Source organism: Scyliorhinus torazame, chromosome 4 (genome assembly GCF_047496885.1).
Source record: "Scyliorhinus torazame isolate Kashiwa2021f chromosome 4, sScyTor2.1, whole genome shotgun sequence".
Classification (NCBI taxonomy): domain Eukaryota; kingdom Metazoa; phylum Chordata; class Chondrichthyes; order Carcharhiniformes; family Scyliorhinidae; genus Scyliorhinus; species Scyliorhinus torazame.
Genome location: NC_092710.1, coordinates 108,998,802 through 109,017,802, shown reverse-complemented (window position 1 = coordinate 109,017,802; position 19,001 = coordinate 108,998,802). Strand labels below are relative to the sequence as shown.

The 19,001-nt window shown below is 44.4% G+C and overlaps 1 protein-coding gene across 1 annotated transcript in view; it reads left to right on the top strand.

Moving 5' to 3' along the window:
* galnt2 (UDP-N-acetyl-alpha-D-galactosamine:polypeptide N-acetylgalactosaminyltransferase 2) overlaps positions 1 to 19,001 on the top strand; it is a 168,442-nt gene that overhangs the window by 123,817 nt on the left and 25,624 nt on the right. Inside the window, exons 11-12 of the mRNA XM_072498458.1 lie at positions 1,986 to 2,112; positions 11,786 to 11,878. Coding sequence (XP_072354559.1) covers positions 1,986 to 2,112; positions 11,786 to 11,878 — 220 coding nt within the window. The remainder of the gene's footprint in view (positions 1 to 1,985; positions 2,113 to 11,785; positions 11,879 to 19,001) is intronic.

The following is a 19,001-nucleotide window of genomic DNA, read 5'->3' as shown; positions in this document are numbered from 1 at the left end:
AGCTTCTGGAACATATTTACCACAAAATTGCCAGCATCAGCCCCCTCAGGGAGACCAACAATTCTTAAGTTCTGCCAGCGCGTGCTGTTCTCCAGCTCTTCCACCTTTTCTAACAGCTTTTTCTGCTGATCCTTCAGCATCCCCACCTCCAGCTCCACCACCGTTTGGTGCTCCTCCTGTTCCGCCAGCACTTTCTCCAACTTCTGGATCGTCCGATCCTGGGCATCCAGTTTGCGTTTCATCCGATCGACCGACTCCTTTATTGGGTCGAGACAATCTCGTTTCTGTCTGGCGAAGCCCTCTTGGATGACCTGCATCAGCTCCTCCATCGATGGCTGGGCCGTCGCAGCAGGGGTCCGAACCTCGGTCATGTTAGCTTCAGCGGCCACTTCTACCCAGCTCTTGCTTATCTTTCTATTTCTTCCCTTACGATCCCTTGGGGTTCTCCATTCCATGCACCACTGTGTGGATCCAGTGCTTAAATGCCCAACTTTCAAAATCAGAACTCAAAGCCACGAAAAAGTCGGGGGAAAAGGGTCCAGAGCGGGAGCCACCAAGTATGCGACTGACTCCCTCATAGCCGCCACCGGAAGTCGTGATGTTGCATCCTTGTTAGGAGGCAGGTTCTCTGCAGTTGCAAATCGTATATTTGGTTCAATAACTGGATCTGACCTATGCTGAGGAAAAGATGGCAGTGAGAAATGTCTTGCTCTGCTTGTCACTATCAGAAGTGTTCTGTAGAGTTTATGTCCATCTTGTGATGGAATATTGTAGGGCTCTAGCGGGAAACCCCATCGTTTTCCCCATCTTCCACCTCCATAAACTTGAGTTAATTCAAACACGGTGTAAATTAGGATATAGGCAAGTCCTATTCATCTCTGGCTTTCTTCCTTATCTTAATGGGCTTCTGCTCAGGTAGCATTGTTTTCAAATCCCTCATGAGACTTGCCCCCCAAAACTATCTCTGTAACTCCCCCCTCCCCGGAGTCCAACAAGCCTCCAGATTCTCGGCATTCCTTTGATTTTTGGATGATCTTGCACATCTCCAGTTTTCATTGGTTCACTATTGCGGGCAGGCTTAAGCAGCCTAGGTCCTAAGTTCTGGAATTTCTTTCAATTTCCCTGTCTCTCCTTCTCTCTCATTCCCTTTTAAGATGTTCTTTAAAACCTATTATTCCTTTCTGTGGTTCAGTGCACACTTTTGTAAAGTGTCTTAGGATGTTTTACTATATTAAAGGTGCTTTATAAGTGCGAGTAGTTGTTGATATGGACTACATAGAATTGAAGGGCCGGAATACCAGTGGACATTATGTAGTTTATTACCCTCCAGGCAAGGTTCCGGAGTAGAGAGATGTTCAAAGGAGGGGTGTATACAGAAATAAACTGTTAACATTGGCAGAAAGGTCAAGAACCAGACAATGCCAATTTAAGGTGTTTGGCGAAAGAAGCAGAGGCGACAAGAAGGAAAATGTTTTTATGCAGCGAGTGTATAGGATCTGTTATGCATTGCTTGATAGTGTGGTGGAGGAAGATTCAATCACAGCTTTTAAAAGGGTATTGGATAATTATCTGAAAAGAGAGCATTTGCAGGGCTAATGGTGATTGGGACATCTAAACAGGTCTCGCAGAGAGCTGATACAGACCAGATGGGCTGAATGGCTTCCTTCTGTTCTGTAGCCATTCTATGATTCTATAGTGGACCACTTGACTAAGTCACAAAGTTTATGCAAGAAGCACAAGAATTTCTCACGGTATTATCCCCTGCACATCTTTCCCTTCCATGCAGAATCTTAAACATTGGTCAACTATGACTTATTGAACCAAGTATTGTCATGAAGGTCTGTGGTTTTGCTATTGGCCCTTCTGTGCTCCCAGGAAGTGCAGAATTATAAGGAAAAGGATTAGGGTGGGTATGGATTTTGGTAAGCAAGAACATTTTGAAAATTAACTAGTTTGATGTATTTTACGAACACTCTTTCTTTCAGAGATTTCCTTTCGGGTGTGGCAATGTGGAGGCATCCTTGAAATCATTCCATGTAGTCGCGTAGGCCATGTATTCCGCAAGCAACATCCATATACATTTCCTGGAGGCAGCGGTACTGTTTTTGCAAGGTAAATATTTCTGACATTTAAAATTTAGCCTCGTTTTCAAATCTTCCTCCACCCCCATATCTGTAATCTCTTAGGCTCTTGCAATCCTCAGAGATCTCTGTAATCCTCTAATTCTAGATTATTGCTAGGGTCGCCAAGCTCCAGGAATTCAATGTTAATCATCTGGCCACAAGAGAAAGACATAAAACATTGTGTTAGTTTTAATTTTCTTTGATGAAATCTCATTTCAGCTCTAAAAATACTGCAGTTATGAAAAAAGTTTGTTTGACCGAGTGGGGTATTGAACCACAGAATTGTTACGGTGTAGAAGAAGGCCTTTCAGCCCATTGTATCTGCACCTCGCTCTAAATGACTTTGTGCCATTTTCCTGCCTGTTCCCTGTAACCCTGAACATTGTTTCCATTCAAATAATCATCGAATGCCTTCTTGAATGCTTCAGTTGATCCTGTCTCCACCATATTTCCAGGCAGTGCCTTCCAGACCTGAACCACTTGCTGTGTAGAAATGTTTTTTCTCACGTCATTCTTGCTTCTTTTGCAAATCACATTAAATTTGTGCCCTCTCGTTCGTGATCCTTTTATGAGCAGGAACAGTTTCTCCCTATGTACTCTGCTCAGCCCCCTCATGATTTTGAACACCTCTTTCAAACCCCCTCTTAGCCACCTTCTCGCCAAGGAGAACATTGTCAACTTCCCCAATCTGTCTTCATAACTGGAGGTTTTAATCCCTGGAATGATTCTTATAAACCTCTTCTGCTTTCTCTCCAATCCATTCACATCCTTCCAAAAGTGTGACACCAAGAACAGTACACGATACTCAAGCCGGGGTTGAACTAGTGTCAATTGCATATTAGAGATGGGGGGGGTCCTGCAATGAGACGTCTAGGAATATAACCAGCTAGAGTTGGAAACCCTATTTCTTGCACATTCCTCATTTTCATTACCTTACCATTGGCAGCTGTGCCTTCAACTGCCAAGGCTCTGAACTTTAGAATTCCTTTCCGCAACTTCTCCACCTCTCTCTTTCTTGTCATTTATAATGCTGCTTAAATCCTAGTTCTTTAAAGTTATTGGTTACCATTTTAAATATCTCTTCTATAACTCAGTGACAAATTTTGTTAACTTCCCCTGTGCAGCACCTTGGGGTGTTCTATCATGTTAAAGGCCCTATTATGTTAAATAAGTGACGCTTTTAATTGTGGATGATCATGGATGCCCCAGAAGAAGTATCCATGGACTGCAGTTTTTGCATTATTAAAACTAAATGTACGTCACCTAACAGTAATTGACCATTGAAAGTTTCACCTTTATCTAAGCAGTGATAATTACCACTGACCAAACACTTGAGAGCGATTGCCAGATATCAAAAGACCATTTGATTCACCAAGGGACGTGTCCTGACTGCTCGTGGGTATGAGAAGAGCCAGATTGCCTATTACGAGTCTTCACACCATGCAATATTTGCACACATTTCTGTGGCATTCCTGTAATATATTAATGCAGATTTTGGCCAATTTTAAAGTAACACTTGTTTCGGCAGAGGCATTTCATGTGGATTCATTAAAGCATTGGGTTCATAGATAGAATTTACAGTGCAGAAGGAGGCCATTCGGCCCATCGAGTCTGCACCGGCTCTTGGAAAGAGCACCCTACCCAAGGTCAACACCTCCACCCTATCCCCATAACCCAGTAACCCCACCCAACACCAAGGGCAATTTTGGACACGAAGGGCAATTTATCATGGCCAATCCACTTAACACGCACATCTTTGGACTGTGGGAGGAAACCGGAGCACCCGGAGGAAACCCACGCACACACTGGGAGGATATGCAGACTCCACACAGACAGTGACCCAAGCCGGAATCGAACCTGGGACCCTGGAGCTGTGAAGCAATTGTGCTATCCACAATGCTACCGTGCTGCAAACGTTAGCACAAACGTTTTTGAATAGTGCTGCAAGGAAGGAGGTAATTTGCCCCAAGGTGCCTGTGTTGGTTCTTTAAAAGAACTATTCAATTAAATCACACTCATGCCCCTGGCTTCCCCGGTCAAATTATTTTATTTTTCAAATATATATCCGATTTCCTTTTGAAAGTGAGTACTGAATTCCGCCATCCTTTCAGGCCGTGCATTCCAAATCATCATTACTCTCTGTGCAAAGAATTTGTTTCCTTTTGGCTTTTTTTGTCAATCAACTTAAAATCTATGGGTGGAATCTACCAGTCGCGTTGTGCCCGTAAAGCAGCGTGGTGCAAAGTGACCGGTAGATGCCAGGAGATTCCATTTCTGGGATCTAGCTGACTCGCCACACTTCGAGATCGAGCGTGATCTGACGAGACGTCACAATGTGAATCCCCCCTATTGTGGATGGGATCACTTTCTGGCAAATCTGCATATTAGAGTAAGATAGCTAGTCTCACTCTAATATGCGTTTCCCCCCCCCCCCCCTGCCCGCCCGCCCCCCAAGATCTAACCAAGGCGTGGGATCTAACTCTCTTGCCTGGGAGAACTCGGGAAAGTGCCGTTCAGTGCTTGTCTCCGCAAATGGGGACTAGACAGAACGGCACATGGGGGGATCTCCCGGTGGACTGGAGGCCTCCAGATGCATGCCCTCTGGGTAGGGTGGTGCCCTGGCACTGCTAGTGCCACCTGGGCACCCTGGCACCACCAAGGTGCCCATGTGGCACTGTCAACTGGCAGGAGTACTGCCAGGCTGCCACTGCCAAGGTGCAAATTGGCATTTTTAGCACGGCAATGATCAGGCCGGGGGCGGCCCTGCGTGGATTTGCCGGGGACCCCCTTGGAGTGAGTTGGGGCTTGGGGAGGTTCATGGGCTGCGTTGTGGGCTCGAGAGATCGAGGCACCATTTAAAAACGGGCAGCACGGGCAGGGCAGCACGGTGGCACAGTGGTTAACACTGGGACAACGGCGCTGAGGACCCAGGTTCGAGTTTCCACATTCTCCCCATGTCTGCGTGGGTTTCACCCCCGCAACCCAAAGATGTCCAAGTTAGGTGGATTGGCCACGCTAAATTGCCCCTCATTTGGAAAAAAAATTGGGTACCCTAAATTCATTTTTAAAAACGGCGAGCGGAACTCCTCAGTGCAGAAAATAGAGCTGAGTGCGGCCTCATCAGGGAGTTCCCTGCTGAGGCCCCAGATCTACCCAGAAGGGTGTTAGAAAGCGGAGTGTTTCTAGGTGCTCAAAGAGCCAGGAAACATCCGACTAATCTTGCGCCAAGGGATTCTGTCCCCATTTGGGTAGATCGCGCCTTGTGTCTTGCCAGAGTTTTCCTCCAATCTACATTTATCAAACCCGTATAATTTTGAACACCTATTTAAAATTAAATCTCTCACATAATCCTCTCTGCTGCAAGGAGAACGGGATGAGTATTTAATGCTGGCCTAGGCAGCGATGCCAACATCCCATGACGAATAAATATACATATTTAAAATCCTTTCTAATGTATAATGTCCAGAATTAGATACAGTGCTCTGGTAGAGATCTAATCTATCACACAGCCTGACTTCCCTTGCAATATAGATATGCATAGGAGTGTGATGTAGGTAGGTTTTGGTAATGAAATCTAGGTATGGGCACAATCGCTGCCTTCCAAGCAGTTGACCCGGGTTTGATTCCTGCCCATTACAGTGACGATTTATTCAGCAATTTTAAGGGCGGCACGTTAGCACAGTGGTTAGCACTGTTACTTCACAGCTCCAGGGACCCGGGTTCGGTTCCTGGCTTGGGTCACTGTCTGTGCAGAGTCTGCACATTCTTACTGTGTCTGCGTGGGTTTCCTCCAGGTGCTCCGGTTTCCTCCCACAAGTTCCAAAAAACGTGCTATTAGGTAATTTGTACATTCTGAATTCTCTCTCCGTGTACCCAAACGGTTGCCGGAGTGTGGTGTCTAGGGGCTTTTCACAGTAACTTCATTGCCGTGTTAATGTAAGCCTACTTGTGACACTAATAAAGATTATTATTATTAGATTAAAACTCGTAGCTTCAGATGAATTCCTCAACTGTTTGGCTAGAGCTACAAAAGGTGCAATTGCATTGTTTTGTGCAGTTTACAGGCCATTAACCAGTGGGAAAGATGGAGAGGAACAAAATTGCAAGGAAATTACAGAGGAGTGTAAGAATTATGGATTAGTTATAATGGGTGACTATAATTATCTGAATACGGACTGCCATAGCAATAGTTTAAAATGCAGAGAAGGGCAAGAGTTCCTAGAATGTGTTGATTGATTGATTGTGATGCACGGATCAATGACCACTAAAACGAGGTTGTAGTACAACTGAAGGCTTTAATAAGCTAGATGTTTTTCCCAGCAGCTCAGGTACAGAATGAGGGCTGCTGGGACGGCACAGGTTCTTATACCCCGCCTATCAGGGGGGAGCTATTATACACTCTAGCCAATGGCAAACATATAGGTTCTACCAATTGTACTTCAGCCTCTCAGGTACCGTAATACCTACAATACCACAGATTGATTGATTGATTTATTGTCACATGTACCGAAGTACAGTGAAAAGTATTTTTCTGCAGCCAGTCAAGGCTGTCGTGATATTCTGCCTGGGGTAACACGGACTGCAACTGGATGCAGTTGTACTGGAAAGTAGATACCAAACTTAGTCGTTAGTTAATATGTTTTATTGAATTTCTGGAGCGGTGCACACAGTTCGTAGGGTTCACACTCTACTAATCTAAGTGTTCTAACTAAAACTAACTAGACCAGACTAGCTCTGAGCCACGTGTAGAAGGTGCTAACTGATATATACACCCTGACTGTCACTACAGTTGTCACCAATGGAAAGAGGCAGAGTGTTGATGCCTCGTGTGTTTTATAGTGGAAGATCACCTTCTAGTGTTCTGCCTGGTGATTGGTTGTGTTCTGTCCTGTGTGTTGATTGGCTGTACTGGGTATCTGTCACTGCCTGCCTGTATCTCATTATGTGCATGAGTGCATATCATGACAAAGGCCAGTTCGGGTGCAGTCAAGGTTTATTCCCATGAAGGGGAATGGTAGAGCAAAGAGATCCTAGCTCCCACGATTAATGAAGAAGGAAATGTCTCCTTATGACAGATGTCCGTGAACCAGGCTAAATATTGAATGTTCAGAGGGGAAGTGGAAAAGCAAAAGGAGAGAATATGAAAAGATACTGGCAGCTGACAGAAGAGGGAATTCAAAAGTCTTCATATAGATTGTAAATGGGTAGTAAAAAAGGACTGAGGCCAATTAAGGACCAAAAAGCAGATTTACACACGGTGGCAGGGGGCATACCTGATACAGCATGGTAGCACAGTGGGGAGCACTGTTGTTTCACAGTGCCAGGATGCCGGGTTCGATTCCTGCTTGGGTCACTGTGCGGAGTCTGCACGTTCTCCCTGTGTCCTCCAGCTGCTCCAGTTTCCTCCAGCTGCTCCAGTTTCCTCCAGCTGCTCCAGTTTCCTCCCACAAGTCCCGAAAGACGTGCTTGTTAGGTGTATTGGCCGTTCTGAATTCTTCCTCAGTGTACCTGAACAGGTACCGTCGTGTCGCGACTAGGGCATTTTCACAGTAACTTCATTGATAATAATAATCTTTATTGTCAGAAGTAGGCTTACGTTAACACTGCAATGAAGTTACTGTGAAAAGCTCCTAGTCGCCACATTCTGGCACCTGTTCGGGTACACGGAGGAGAATTCAGAATGTCCAATTTACCTAACATCACATCTTTTTTTGAGACTTGTGGGAGGAAACCGGAGTACCCGGAGAAAACATATGCAGACACGGGGAGAATGTGCAGACTCCGTACCGATAGTGACCAAGCCGGGAATCGAACCTGGGACTCTGCTGCTGTGAGGCAACAGTGCTAACCACTGTGCTACCGTGCCACCCTGTGTTAACGTAAGCCTACTTGTGACAATAAGAAATATATATATATATTTTGCATCTGGATGCACCGAAGAAAAAGATACCTGCAGGTCATGGTAAGAGGTAATTAAGAAATTGAAGGGTTTAAAATTGATAAGGAGGTAGCACTGGATAGGCTGTCTGCATTTAAAATTGATATGGCAGCAGGACTAGATGAAGTGCATCCAAGGACACTGGGAAGTGAAGGTGGAAATTACAGAGACACTGGCTATAATTTTCTTGTCTTCTTTAGACTCGGGGGTGGTGTCTGAGGACTGGAGAATTGCAACTCTTACACCTTTTTTCAAAAAAAGGCTGTAAAGATGAGCCCTGCAATTGCAGACCAGTCAGTTTAACCTCAGCGGCAGGGATGGTTTTAAAAACAATAATTAGGGACAACTTTAATAGTCAATTGGACGAATGCAGGTTAATTAAGGAAAGCCAACATGGACTGGTGAAGGGCAAAATGTGTTTGACTAACTTGCTCGAGCTCTTTGATGAGGTAGCATTGGACTTCAAAGAGGCATTTGTAAAGTGCCACATAACAGACTTGTGAGCAGAATTATAAACCCATGTAATGAAAGGGTCAGTAGCGACATGAATATGGATTTCCTGAGTGACAGGGAACAGACAGTAGTGGTGAATGGATGTTTTTCTGACTGGAGGAAAATTTGTAGTGCAGTTGCCCAGGGGTTAGTGTTGGGACCCTTGCTCTTCCTGAAATATATTAATGACCTTGCCCTAAGTGTACAGGGCACAGTTTCAAAATTTGCAGATAGTACGAAACTTAGAAGCAGTGAAAAGGATAGTATAGAACTTCAGAAGGACATAGGTTGATGGAACGGGCAGACAAGTGACGGATGAAATTTAATGCAGAGAAGTGTGAAGTGATTCATTTTGCTAGGACAAACACAGAAATAGAACATAGAACATTACAGCGCAGTACAGGCCCTTTGGCCCTCGATGTTGCGCCGACCTGTGAAACCACTCTAAAGCCCATCTACACTATTCCCTTATCGTCCATATGTCCATCCAATGACCATTTGAATGTCCTTAGTGTTGGTGAGTCCACTACTGTAGCAGGCAGGGCATTCCATGCCCTTACTACTCTCTGAATAAAGAACCTACCTCTGACATCTGTCCTATATCTATCTCCCCTCAATTTAAAGCTATGTTCCCTCGTGCTAGACATCACCATCCGAGGAAAAAGGCTCTCACTGTCCACCCTATCCAATCCTCTGATCATCTTGTATGCCTCAATTAAGTCACCTCTTAACCTTCTCTATAACAAAAACAGCCTCAAGTTCCTCAGCCTTTCCTCATAAGATCTTCCCTCCATACCAGGCAACATTCTGGTAAATCGCCTCTGCACCCTTTCCAATGCTTCCACATCCTTCCTATAATGCGGTGACCAGAATTGCACGCAATACTCCAAATGCGGCCGCACCAGAGTTTTGTACAGCTGTAACATGACCTCATGGCTCCGAAACTCAATCCCTCTACCAATAAAAGCTAACACACCGTACGTCTTCTTAACAACCCTCTCAACCTGGGTGGCAACTTTCAGGGATCTATGTACATGGACACCTAGATCTCTCTACTCATTCACACTGCCAAGAATCTTACCATCAGCCCAGTACTCTGTCTTCCTGTTATTCCTTCCAAAATGAATCACCTCACACTTTTCTGCATTAAACTCCATTTGCCACCTCTCAGCCCAGCGCTGCAGCTTATCTATGTCCCTCTGTAACTTGTAACATCCTTCCGCACTGTCCACAACTCCACCGACTTTAGTGTCATCTGCAAATTTACTCACCCATCCATCTATGCCCTCCTCCAGGTCATTTATAAAAATGACAAACAGCAGTGGCCCCAAAACAGATCCTTGTGGTACACCACTAGTAACTGGACTCCAGTCTGAACATTTCCCATCAACCACCACCCTTTGTCTTCTTTCAGCTAGCCAATTTCTGATCCAAACTGCTAAATCACCCTGAATCCCATGCCTCCGTATTTTCTGCAGTAGTCTACCGTGGGGAACCTTATCAAACGCTTTACTGAAATCCATATACACCACATCAACTGCTTTACCCTCATCCACCTGTTTGGTCACGACCTACCCTTCACAAAACCGTGTTGACTATCTCTAATCAAATTATTCCTTTCCAGATGATTATACATCCTATCTCTTATAAACCTTTCCAAGATTTTGCCCACAACAGAAGTAAGGCTCACTGGTCTATAGTTACCTGGGTTGTCTCTACTCCCCTTCTTGAACAAGGGGACAACATTTGCTATCCTCCAGTCTTCTGGCACTATTCCTGTAGACAAAGATGACTTAAAGATCAAAGCCAAAGGCCCAGCAATCTCCTCCCTAGCTTTCCAGAGAATCCTAGGATTCCCTAATATAAAGAGTACAATTCTAAAAGGGATGAAGGAGCATCTTATGCTTTATTAATAAGGAATTAGAGTATAAAAGCTCGGAGGTTATGTTAAACTTGTATAGAACACTGGTTCTGCCTCAACTGGAGTATGGGGTACTGTTCTGGCTGCCGCACAGAGTACAGAAAGGATTCAGGAAAATGGTTCCATGGATGAGGAACTTCAGTTTTGTAGATAGATTGGGACTGTTTTCCTTGGACAAAAGTGAGTGGAGATTTGGTAGAGGTGTACAAAATCATGAGGGCTCTGGACAGGATAAATAGGGAGAAATTATTCCCACTCACGAAAGGATGGTGAATGTGAGGGCACAAATTTACGGTAATTGGCAAAAGAAGCAATTGGGACATGAGGGGGAACTTTTTTGAGCAGTAAGTTTGGATCTGGAAAGCACTGCCTGAGAGTGTGGTGGAGGCAAGGACAATCCAGGCATTTGGATTATTATTTGTAAAGGAAGAATGTGTAGGTTGAAGGCTAGAGGGTGGCATGAGGTAGATTGCTTTTTTGATAAACCAGTGTTGATACTATGAGCCGAAAGATGACCATCTGTGCTGTAACCATTTGGTGAACCTGCATTATGGAAAGGATTATGGGCGTACTAGGGAGGGAGGTTTGGAGGGTTCTCGCAGTACAAGCTGAATGTAGGGAAAAACGAGGTATTCCCAGTTGTGTAGTTGTACGAATTAAATAATGGCATGATGGGAAAATTGGTCAACTACTTGGTACAATGTAAGAAAAGCTGACCAAGCTATTCCAATATGCCAGATCCCTGTAAGACCTGATAAGGCTGACCCCGCATAACTTAAAACATGAATAAGTCCAGAAAAGGTCAAGCTATTCCAAAATGCCTGACCTCTGTAAATTAGCGTCTTGGTTGGGTGACCTGTGCGTCTTCCTGCAATTAGAGAAGATAAAGTATGAGTTAAGGGGCTCTTCTGGAGGGTTTGAGGAAAGGTTAGAGATGTTTGCGACCGTGTTTGAGGAGCTGTTCATCGTGGTGTGGGGGGGGGGGGGTTGTAACAGGGGAGAAATCTGTACAGACTGTATAGTTGATTGTTGGGAAGTATGTTTCCCAGGGTGTTTATTCGCTGTAACCTGTTTTGATATATGTTTGTAATAAAATACATTTTTAAAAAAACATTGTTCGGGTACTATGAACGTACAATGATACTTCTCAATCGTTTCAGCAATGTTATCTGCATGCCTTTAATGTCTCTCTTATTCTAAGAGCATTCCCAGTAAGGAAATCTAACTATGTGTGGTTAATTATGTACTGGACACTCGGCAGAAAATTAATTAAAGACAAAATATAATTTTTTCCTCTTTTTTAAAAAAAAGAAATACACGCAGGGCAGCTGAGGTCTGGATGGATGAATTCAAAAATTTCTATTATGCAGCAGTGCCTTCAGCTCGCAATGTGCCGTTTGGCAAGTAAGTAATGTTTAACAAACATCTGACGTTTTGGGTTTAAAGTTTGATCTTGCTGTGCTCCATTGAAAGATGGCTGCATTCATGTAGCTTGGTTAGGAGCTGACTGCACTTAATCCTTAACTCACCGATCTTTTCATCTACTTTTTACCTCATTGATTTGTGCAGGACTCAGTTCAGAGGTAAGAAAGAGTAAATGCTTCAGTGTGTTAATTGTGTACTAATCGCCAGCTGGATTTGATTCTGACCTCGGGGTGACTGTGTGGAGTTTGCACTTTCTCCCGGTGTCTGCGTGGGTTTCCTTCGGATCTTCGGTTTCCTCCCACAGCCCAAAGATTTGCAGGTTAGGTGGATTGTCCATGCTAAATTGCCCCTTAGTGTCTAGTGGGATTGTGGGGATTGGGCCTAGGTAGGGTGCTCTTTAGAGAGTCGGTGCAGCTTCGATAGGCCTCCTTCTGCACTGCCGGGACTCTTTGATTCTATGGTATCTGTGATATTGAGAACTAAGGTGCTACAATTAATACTCTGATGAAAGGTAAAGATTGCAGGATTTCGTTTTTGAGAGCATAGCATTAGTAAATCCACTCAGCCCCCTCAATGCTAATCTACCATTTAAGTAGATGATGATTGATCTGTTTCTGAACTCCACCTACCCACCTTAGTTCTGTGACCCTTGATATGCCTATCCAACATCAATCCAGTTTTGCAATTTTCAAGTGACCATCAACCTCAACGGCTTTTTCGGAGAGAGTTCTAGATTTGCACTACATGAAGAAACGCTTCCTAACCTTTCCCCTGAACAGTGCAGCTTGAATTTTAAAGTTATACCCATGTTCTCGATTTACCCACCAGAGGAAATCATTTTTCCCTATCAACTCCTTTAATCACCTGAAACATCTTGATTTATCACCATTTAATTTTCAATACTCAAGGGAGTACAAGTGCAGTTAATGTTGCTAGTGCTCATAATTCCTTTTGCTTAATTTTGGGAAATAATCTGGCCAGGATAAATAGCATTAATTGGGTTTAATTTCAACCATTAGATTCAGTAGTCACTGCGGTGCTAATAGGTGGATAATTGGGGAACTCTGATTTGATATATTCAATGAAGAAGGCAATCTTGAATGCTAATTTTCTGGACCTCAAAAGGCCATAGTTAGCAATCTAAAAACATGTGGTCCTCTCATTCTGCCTTGGGCAACAATAAGATAAATCTAAGGAAGAGAAGGAGGAGGAACAGTATAGGAGAAGGAAAACCAATCGTCATGAATCAAGAAGGGCCAAAGACCTACCAAGTCTCCCAGTTCACGTTGTTATAATCCCAAAACTGAGTAAAATTTGTAAATAAGGATACCTTAAGTACATAAGAATTGCTAGATAAAGATAAACCATGATCATCTACTTCCCCTCCTACCACCCTGGTAGTTACATGTTACAATGATAATCTGGTTCACTAATGTCCTTCTTCATGGAAGGAAATTACTGACCGTACCCAGTGTGACCTATTTTGACTCTCCATCCGCAGTGTTTGGTTGACAATTAACCACCCTCTGAAATGGTGAAACAAGCCATCAATTTGTATCAAACATAGGAATTACGAGCAGGAGTAGGCCACTCAGCCCCTTGAGTTGCTCTGCCATCCAATAAGATCATAGCTGATCTGATTATAACCTCATCCCCATATTCCTGCCTACCTCCATAACCTTTCACCCTCTTGCTTATCTAGAATCTACTTACCGCTGCTTTAAAAATGTTCAAATACACTGTTTCTACTGCCTCTTGAGGAAAAGAGTTGGAAAGAATCACAACCCTTTGAGACAGAAAAAAATTCTCATCTGTCTTAAATGGGTGACCCCTTATTTTTAGTGACTCCGTGTTGGAATCATAGAATCCCTACAGTGCAGAAGGAGGCCATTTGGCCCATCGAGTCTGCTTCTAGATTCTCCCACGAAATGAAATATCCTCTCCACATCCACCCTGTCAAGACCCCGCAGGATCTTCAATCTTATATATAAGTTGCATCTTACTACAAACCACTACAAAAAAAGTCAGATCAGAATAAACTGGGCAGACCACTTGGCATCGATCTAGGCCGTGAAAATTACAAAACCACATCTAGCCTGGTTGACCTTGCAAAATCGTCCCTACTAATATCTGGGACCCATGCCAAAATTGGGAGAACTGTCCCATGAACTTGTTAAACAACAGCCTGACCTGGTCCTACTCATCGAATCATACCTTACAACTAATGTCCCAGTCTCCTCCATTATCCCACTGGCAGGTCAGACGGCAGGGCAGTGGTGTACAGACATTGATAGTGGACCCCATGAAGTTTCACAGCATGAGGTCAAACATGGGCAAGGAAACCTCCTACTGATTATCACCTACTGCCCTCCCTTGACTCATGAATCAGAATTCCTCCATGTTGAACATCATTTGGAAGAAGCATTGAGGGTAGCAAGAGCACAGAATGTGCTCTGAGTGAGGAACGTCCGTGTCTGTCAACAGGGTAGCTGGGTAGCACCACTACTGATAGAGTTGCCCGCGTCCTGAAGGAAATAAATGCAGCAGCAGATAACGAGGGGACCAACAAGAGAGGGAAGTCTACTTGATCTTTTCCTCACCAATTTGCTCTTGCAAATGCATCTGTCCATCACAGTAGTGAATGGGATGGCCACTACACAGTCCTTGTGGAGATGAAAGACTCATCTTCTCGCTGACAATACATGCCATTGTGTTGTGTATCACTGTCACTCTGTTAAATGGCAGATTCCAAACAGATCTGCCAGCTCAAAACTGGACATCCCTGTAGGCTATTACAGCTGCAGAAATATTGCATTCATAATCTGTAACCCCATGGCCCAGAATATTCCTCACACTGCTATTACTGTCAAACCAGAGTGCCAACCTGATTCAATGAAGAGTGTAGGAGAGTACGCCAAGAGCAGCACCAGGCATACCTTAAAATGAGGTACTGACCTGGTAAAGCTACAACATAGGACTACATGCATGCTTAAAGATGTAATAGAGCTACAATTATCCCATAATCAACAGATCAGATTCTGCAAAATCCGGTTGTGAATGGTGTGAACAATTAACAGGAGGAGATGGTTCCACAAACATCTGCATCCTCAATGATCAGGGAGCCCAGGACATCAGTAAAAAGGATAAGATTGCAGCATTTGCGACGATTTTCAGCCAGAAATGCCGCGTAGATGTTCCATCTCAACCTCCAACTGGATTCCCCAGCATTGCATATGCCTGATTTCACCCAATTCGATTCACTTCACTTGATATTGAGAAAAGGCTGAGTGCACAAGATACAGCATATACTTTGATCCTTGATAACATTCTGGCAGTAATACTGAAGACTTGTACTCTGGAACTAGCCACGCCCCTAACACCGGTACTAAAATGGTATCTACCCAATATTGTGGAAAACTGCCCAGATATGTCTTTTCAACCAAAAGCTGGACAAATCCACTTCAGCCAATTACTACACCCCAGTCTACTCTCGAGCATCAGAACGATGGAAGGTCTTGTCAACTATTCTATCAGGCAATAACCTGTTCACTGATGTTCACTTTGTGTTCTGCTAGGATCTCTCGGCTCAGACTTCATTGCAGCCCTGTTTCAAACTTGGACAAAAGAGTTGAAATCTATAAGTGGGGGAGATGGACTACCTTTGACATAAAGGCTGCATTTTGTCATAGTGTGACATCAAGAGCCCTAGAAATATTGAAGTTAATGGGAATCAGGCAGGAAACCCTACATTGGCTAGTCATACGTAGCACAAAAGAAGATGGTTGTGGTGTTTGTAGGTCAGTGAGCACCAAGATATTGTGCCCTGGACCCAACCATTTTCAGATATTTCACTGATGATCTTCCCTCCTCCATAAAACCATAAGTGAGGATGTTCACTGTTGATTGTTCATTACCACTGAGTGCTCAATATACTGATGAGTGTTTAGTTCCATTCACAGTTCTTCACATTATGAAGCCATCTGTGCCCCTATGCAGCAAGACCTGGACAACATTCAGGCTTGGCTGATAGGTGGCAAGTTATATTTGTGGCACACAAGTGCCAGGCAATAACCACCTCCAACAAGAAAGAAATCAACCATCTCCCTTAACATCCAATGGTATGAACATTGATGAATCTCCCATCATCGACATCCTGGGGATCACAATTAACCAGAAAGCTAACTTGACTAGCCATATAAATACTGTGTCTACAAAAGCAGGTCGGAGGCTCACTAATTCTTCAGTAAGTGAATCCACCTCTTTGCTCCCCTAAGCCTGTCTCCCATCTACAAGGCACAAATCAGGAGTTTGATGTAATATTCCCCACTTGCCTGAGTGCAGGTCCAACAACACTCAAAACACTCAACACCATCCAGGTCAAGTCAGTCATCCTATCACAGTGACTTCATTGCAATGTTAATGTAAGCCTACTTGTGACACTAATAAAGATTATTATATGATTATATTGATCTGTATTCTATTCACAAACTCTACTACTGATTTGTTATGTTGTAGGTGTAACATAAGCGGCTTCCTTGTGGTGCACTTGACAAAGGAAGGTTCAGACGTGGAGATAACTTCAACACGTTTATTAAACTATTTACACTTCTATTACTTGGGTCCGACACTACTGCTAATCCTACTATAGCTACCCAGACTGACTAACCAGTTGCTGCAATCCACGTGGTGGGTGTAATATTGAATCAACCCTGTGACTTTGCTCACTGACCGTCTCCACTGGAAAGAGGAAGATCATGTGCGCAGTGTCCTTATATATGTGTTGGTGTAATGCCCCCCTGTGGTCGTGTCATCTCCTTGTGTATCGTGAATGTCTATTGGTCGTGTCCTATCTACTTGATCTATTGGTTGAATGTGTGTGTGTGTGATGTCTCTTGTGCTCCCTCTAGTGTCTAGCTAGCCTACATGTATTTACATTGATGCACATCACCACATCCCCCTTTTTTTATATGTTACATTTTTTCTGCACACTTTGAGAAAATTGAACAAAGAACAGGTAGATAAGGTAAGGTATATACAAGTCATGGGAACAGTGATTAAATAATAAGTCCAAATCATTCGTGTGAGTCCAAAAACCATCAATCATCATGGTCAAAAGTCTCTCTTGGTTATGAACGCCATCAACGTCCCTGTGCCACAGGAACCAAGAAGTGGTCAAATCACTTTGCTGTCTGATTTGGAGTCTTTTTCTTTTTTTGATGTTTGTGATGGTGCTGTCGGATGGCACCTTGTAGCTGATAAGGTGTTGACTTTGAAGAGGTACTATCAACAGTATCATTCAAGGTCATGGATGTGCCATATGTTGAAGTTGGATAAGACTGTACATACTGGTTCTGGCCACATGCTGTGCTGGAAGGGTGATCCTGCTGAGAACCGTTGAAGCTTGTCGAATTCGAAACAGAATTGCTGCTCGCATAAATACCTGGTGATGGTGTGAAACTAGAACCTTGCATCTGATAGGAATATGCCGTCTGGCCAGGCTGGGGTGCAGCAAATCCTGGGCTGTAACTAAGGCATCCAGTCTGTAGTGCAGATTGCGCTTGCGGTAGTCCTCCTTCGGTCTTGATTCCATTAGTGGGTAATCCGTAGTGCTGGCCTGTTTGAGAATATGCTGCAGAGACTGCTGGCTGCTGCATGCCTGAATACTGGGTTTGTCCAGCATGAGCTGTCATTGGCTGCACTGCTGGTGTGGAAAAAATGTGTGGATATAGCTGTGGTGAATATTGGTGTATTCCTCTTGGACTGTAGCCGCTGCTTGTTATTACTGACCCAGTGTAATTGTTAAGTGATCCATCTCCTGTCGTTGTGGCATCTGCTGACACCCTGAGCGTGTCATCACTGAGGTTGCGGCACTCCCTGTCTGGAGTAAAGTCTGGCTTGCGTGAATCAGAGTCGGCGTTTGGTTGCTCCCCATCTGGAGTCTGGTCTGTTTTAACCGAGTCAGTGTTGGTTTGTTGATGCTCCCCATCCGGAGTCTTAGCAGGTTCACTGGAGTCAGCTGAGATTTCTTGAAGCTGCACGTCTGGAGTCGGAACATGCAGGAATGCATTGACTTGTGGAGAGGTTCGAGCGAATGAGGGTGGAAGTATCATGGTGTCACCGGAGTCACCAGTGGTCTCACAGTGATCGTCGAGTGCCTCTGTACACACTAGCTGAGGTCTGTCACTATGCACATCTTGCATGGGAAGTGGGATGCTGTCGTCACTCGTCTTACATACCGTGGGTAGATCCTCAGTAGCTGCTTGTTGTTCACTTGGGTTGGGTAAATTGTCAGACTTTTCATCTGGTGGTGCAAGTAATGTGGGTGGACTGTCATTGTCTTGCTGTTGTCCTTCATTTGGGCTTGGACTGTCATTGTCGCTTTGTTCTTCACTGTAGCATGATAGACCGTCATGGTCGTCCTGCTGTGCACTGGAGCGTGGTAGACTGTCATAGTCTTCTTGCTGTTTACTTGAGCATGGCAGACTTGCATCGTCTGCTGCTAGTTGGTCAAAGGAGGTTGCTAGACCCTCATGGTCTTGTTCCTGCAAGGACTGCGCGTCGAGTCTTGTGTTGCTTCTATCATGGAGGCTGTCCAAGAGCTCGCTGCGGAGGCTTGTGACACTGGAGTCACGTCTTGTGTGTGCAAGGACTGCGCTCTGGAGTCTTGCTTTTCTTCTATCGTGGAGTCTGTCCACGAGCTCGCTACCACAACTACCTCTAGTACAGCTACAAGACTGGCATCCGACAATGCGGAAAAGGTATGTCCTGGACACAGGGCAAATCCAACCCAGCCAATTACCGCCCCATCAGTCTATTCTCAATCATCAGTAAAGTGACAGAAGGGGTCAGCAACGGTGCTTTCAAGCAGCACCTACTCAGCAATAACCTGCTCACTGACTCTCAGTTTGGGTTCTGCCAGGGTCACTCAGCTCCTGACCTCATTACAGCCTTGGTTCAAACATACAAAAGAGCTGAATGCCAGAGATGAGGTGAGAGTAACTGCCCTTGACATCAAGGCAGCATTTGATCAGGTATGGTATCAAGTAGCTCTAGCAAAGATGGAGTCAATGGGAATCATGGAAAAACTCTCCACTGGTTGGAG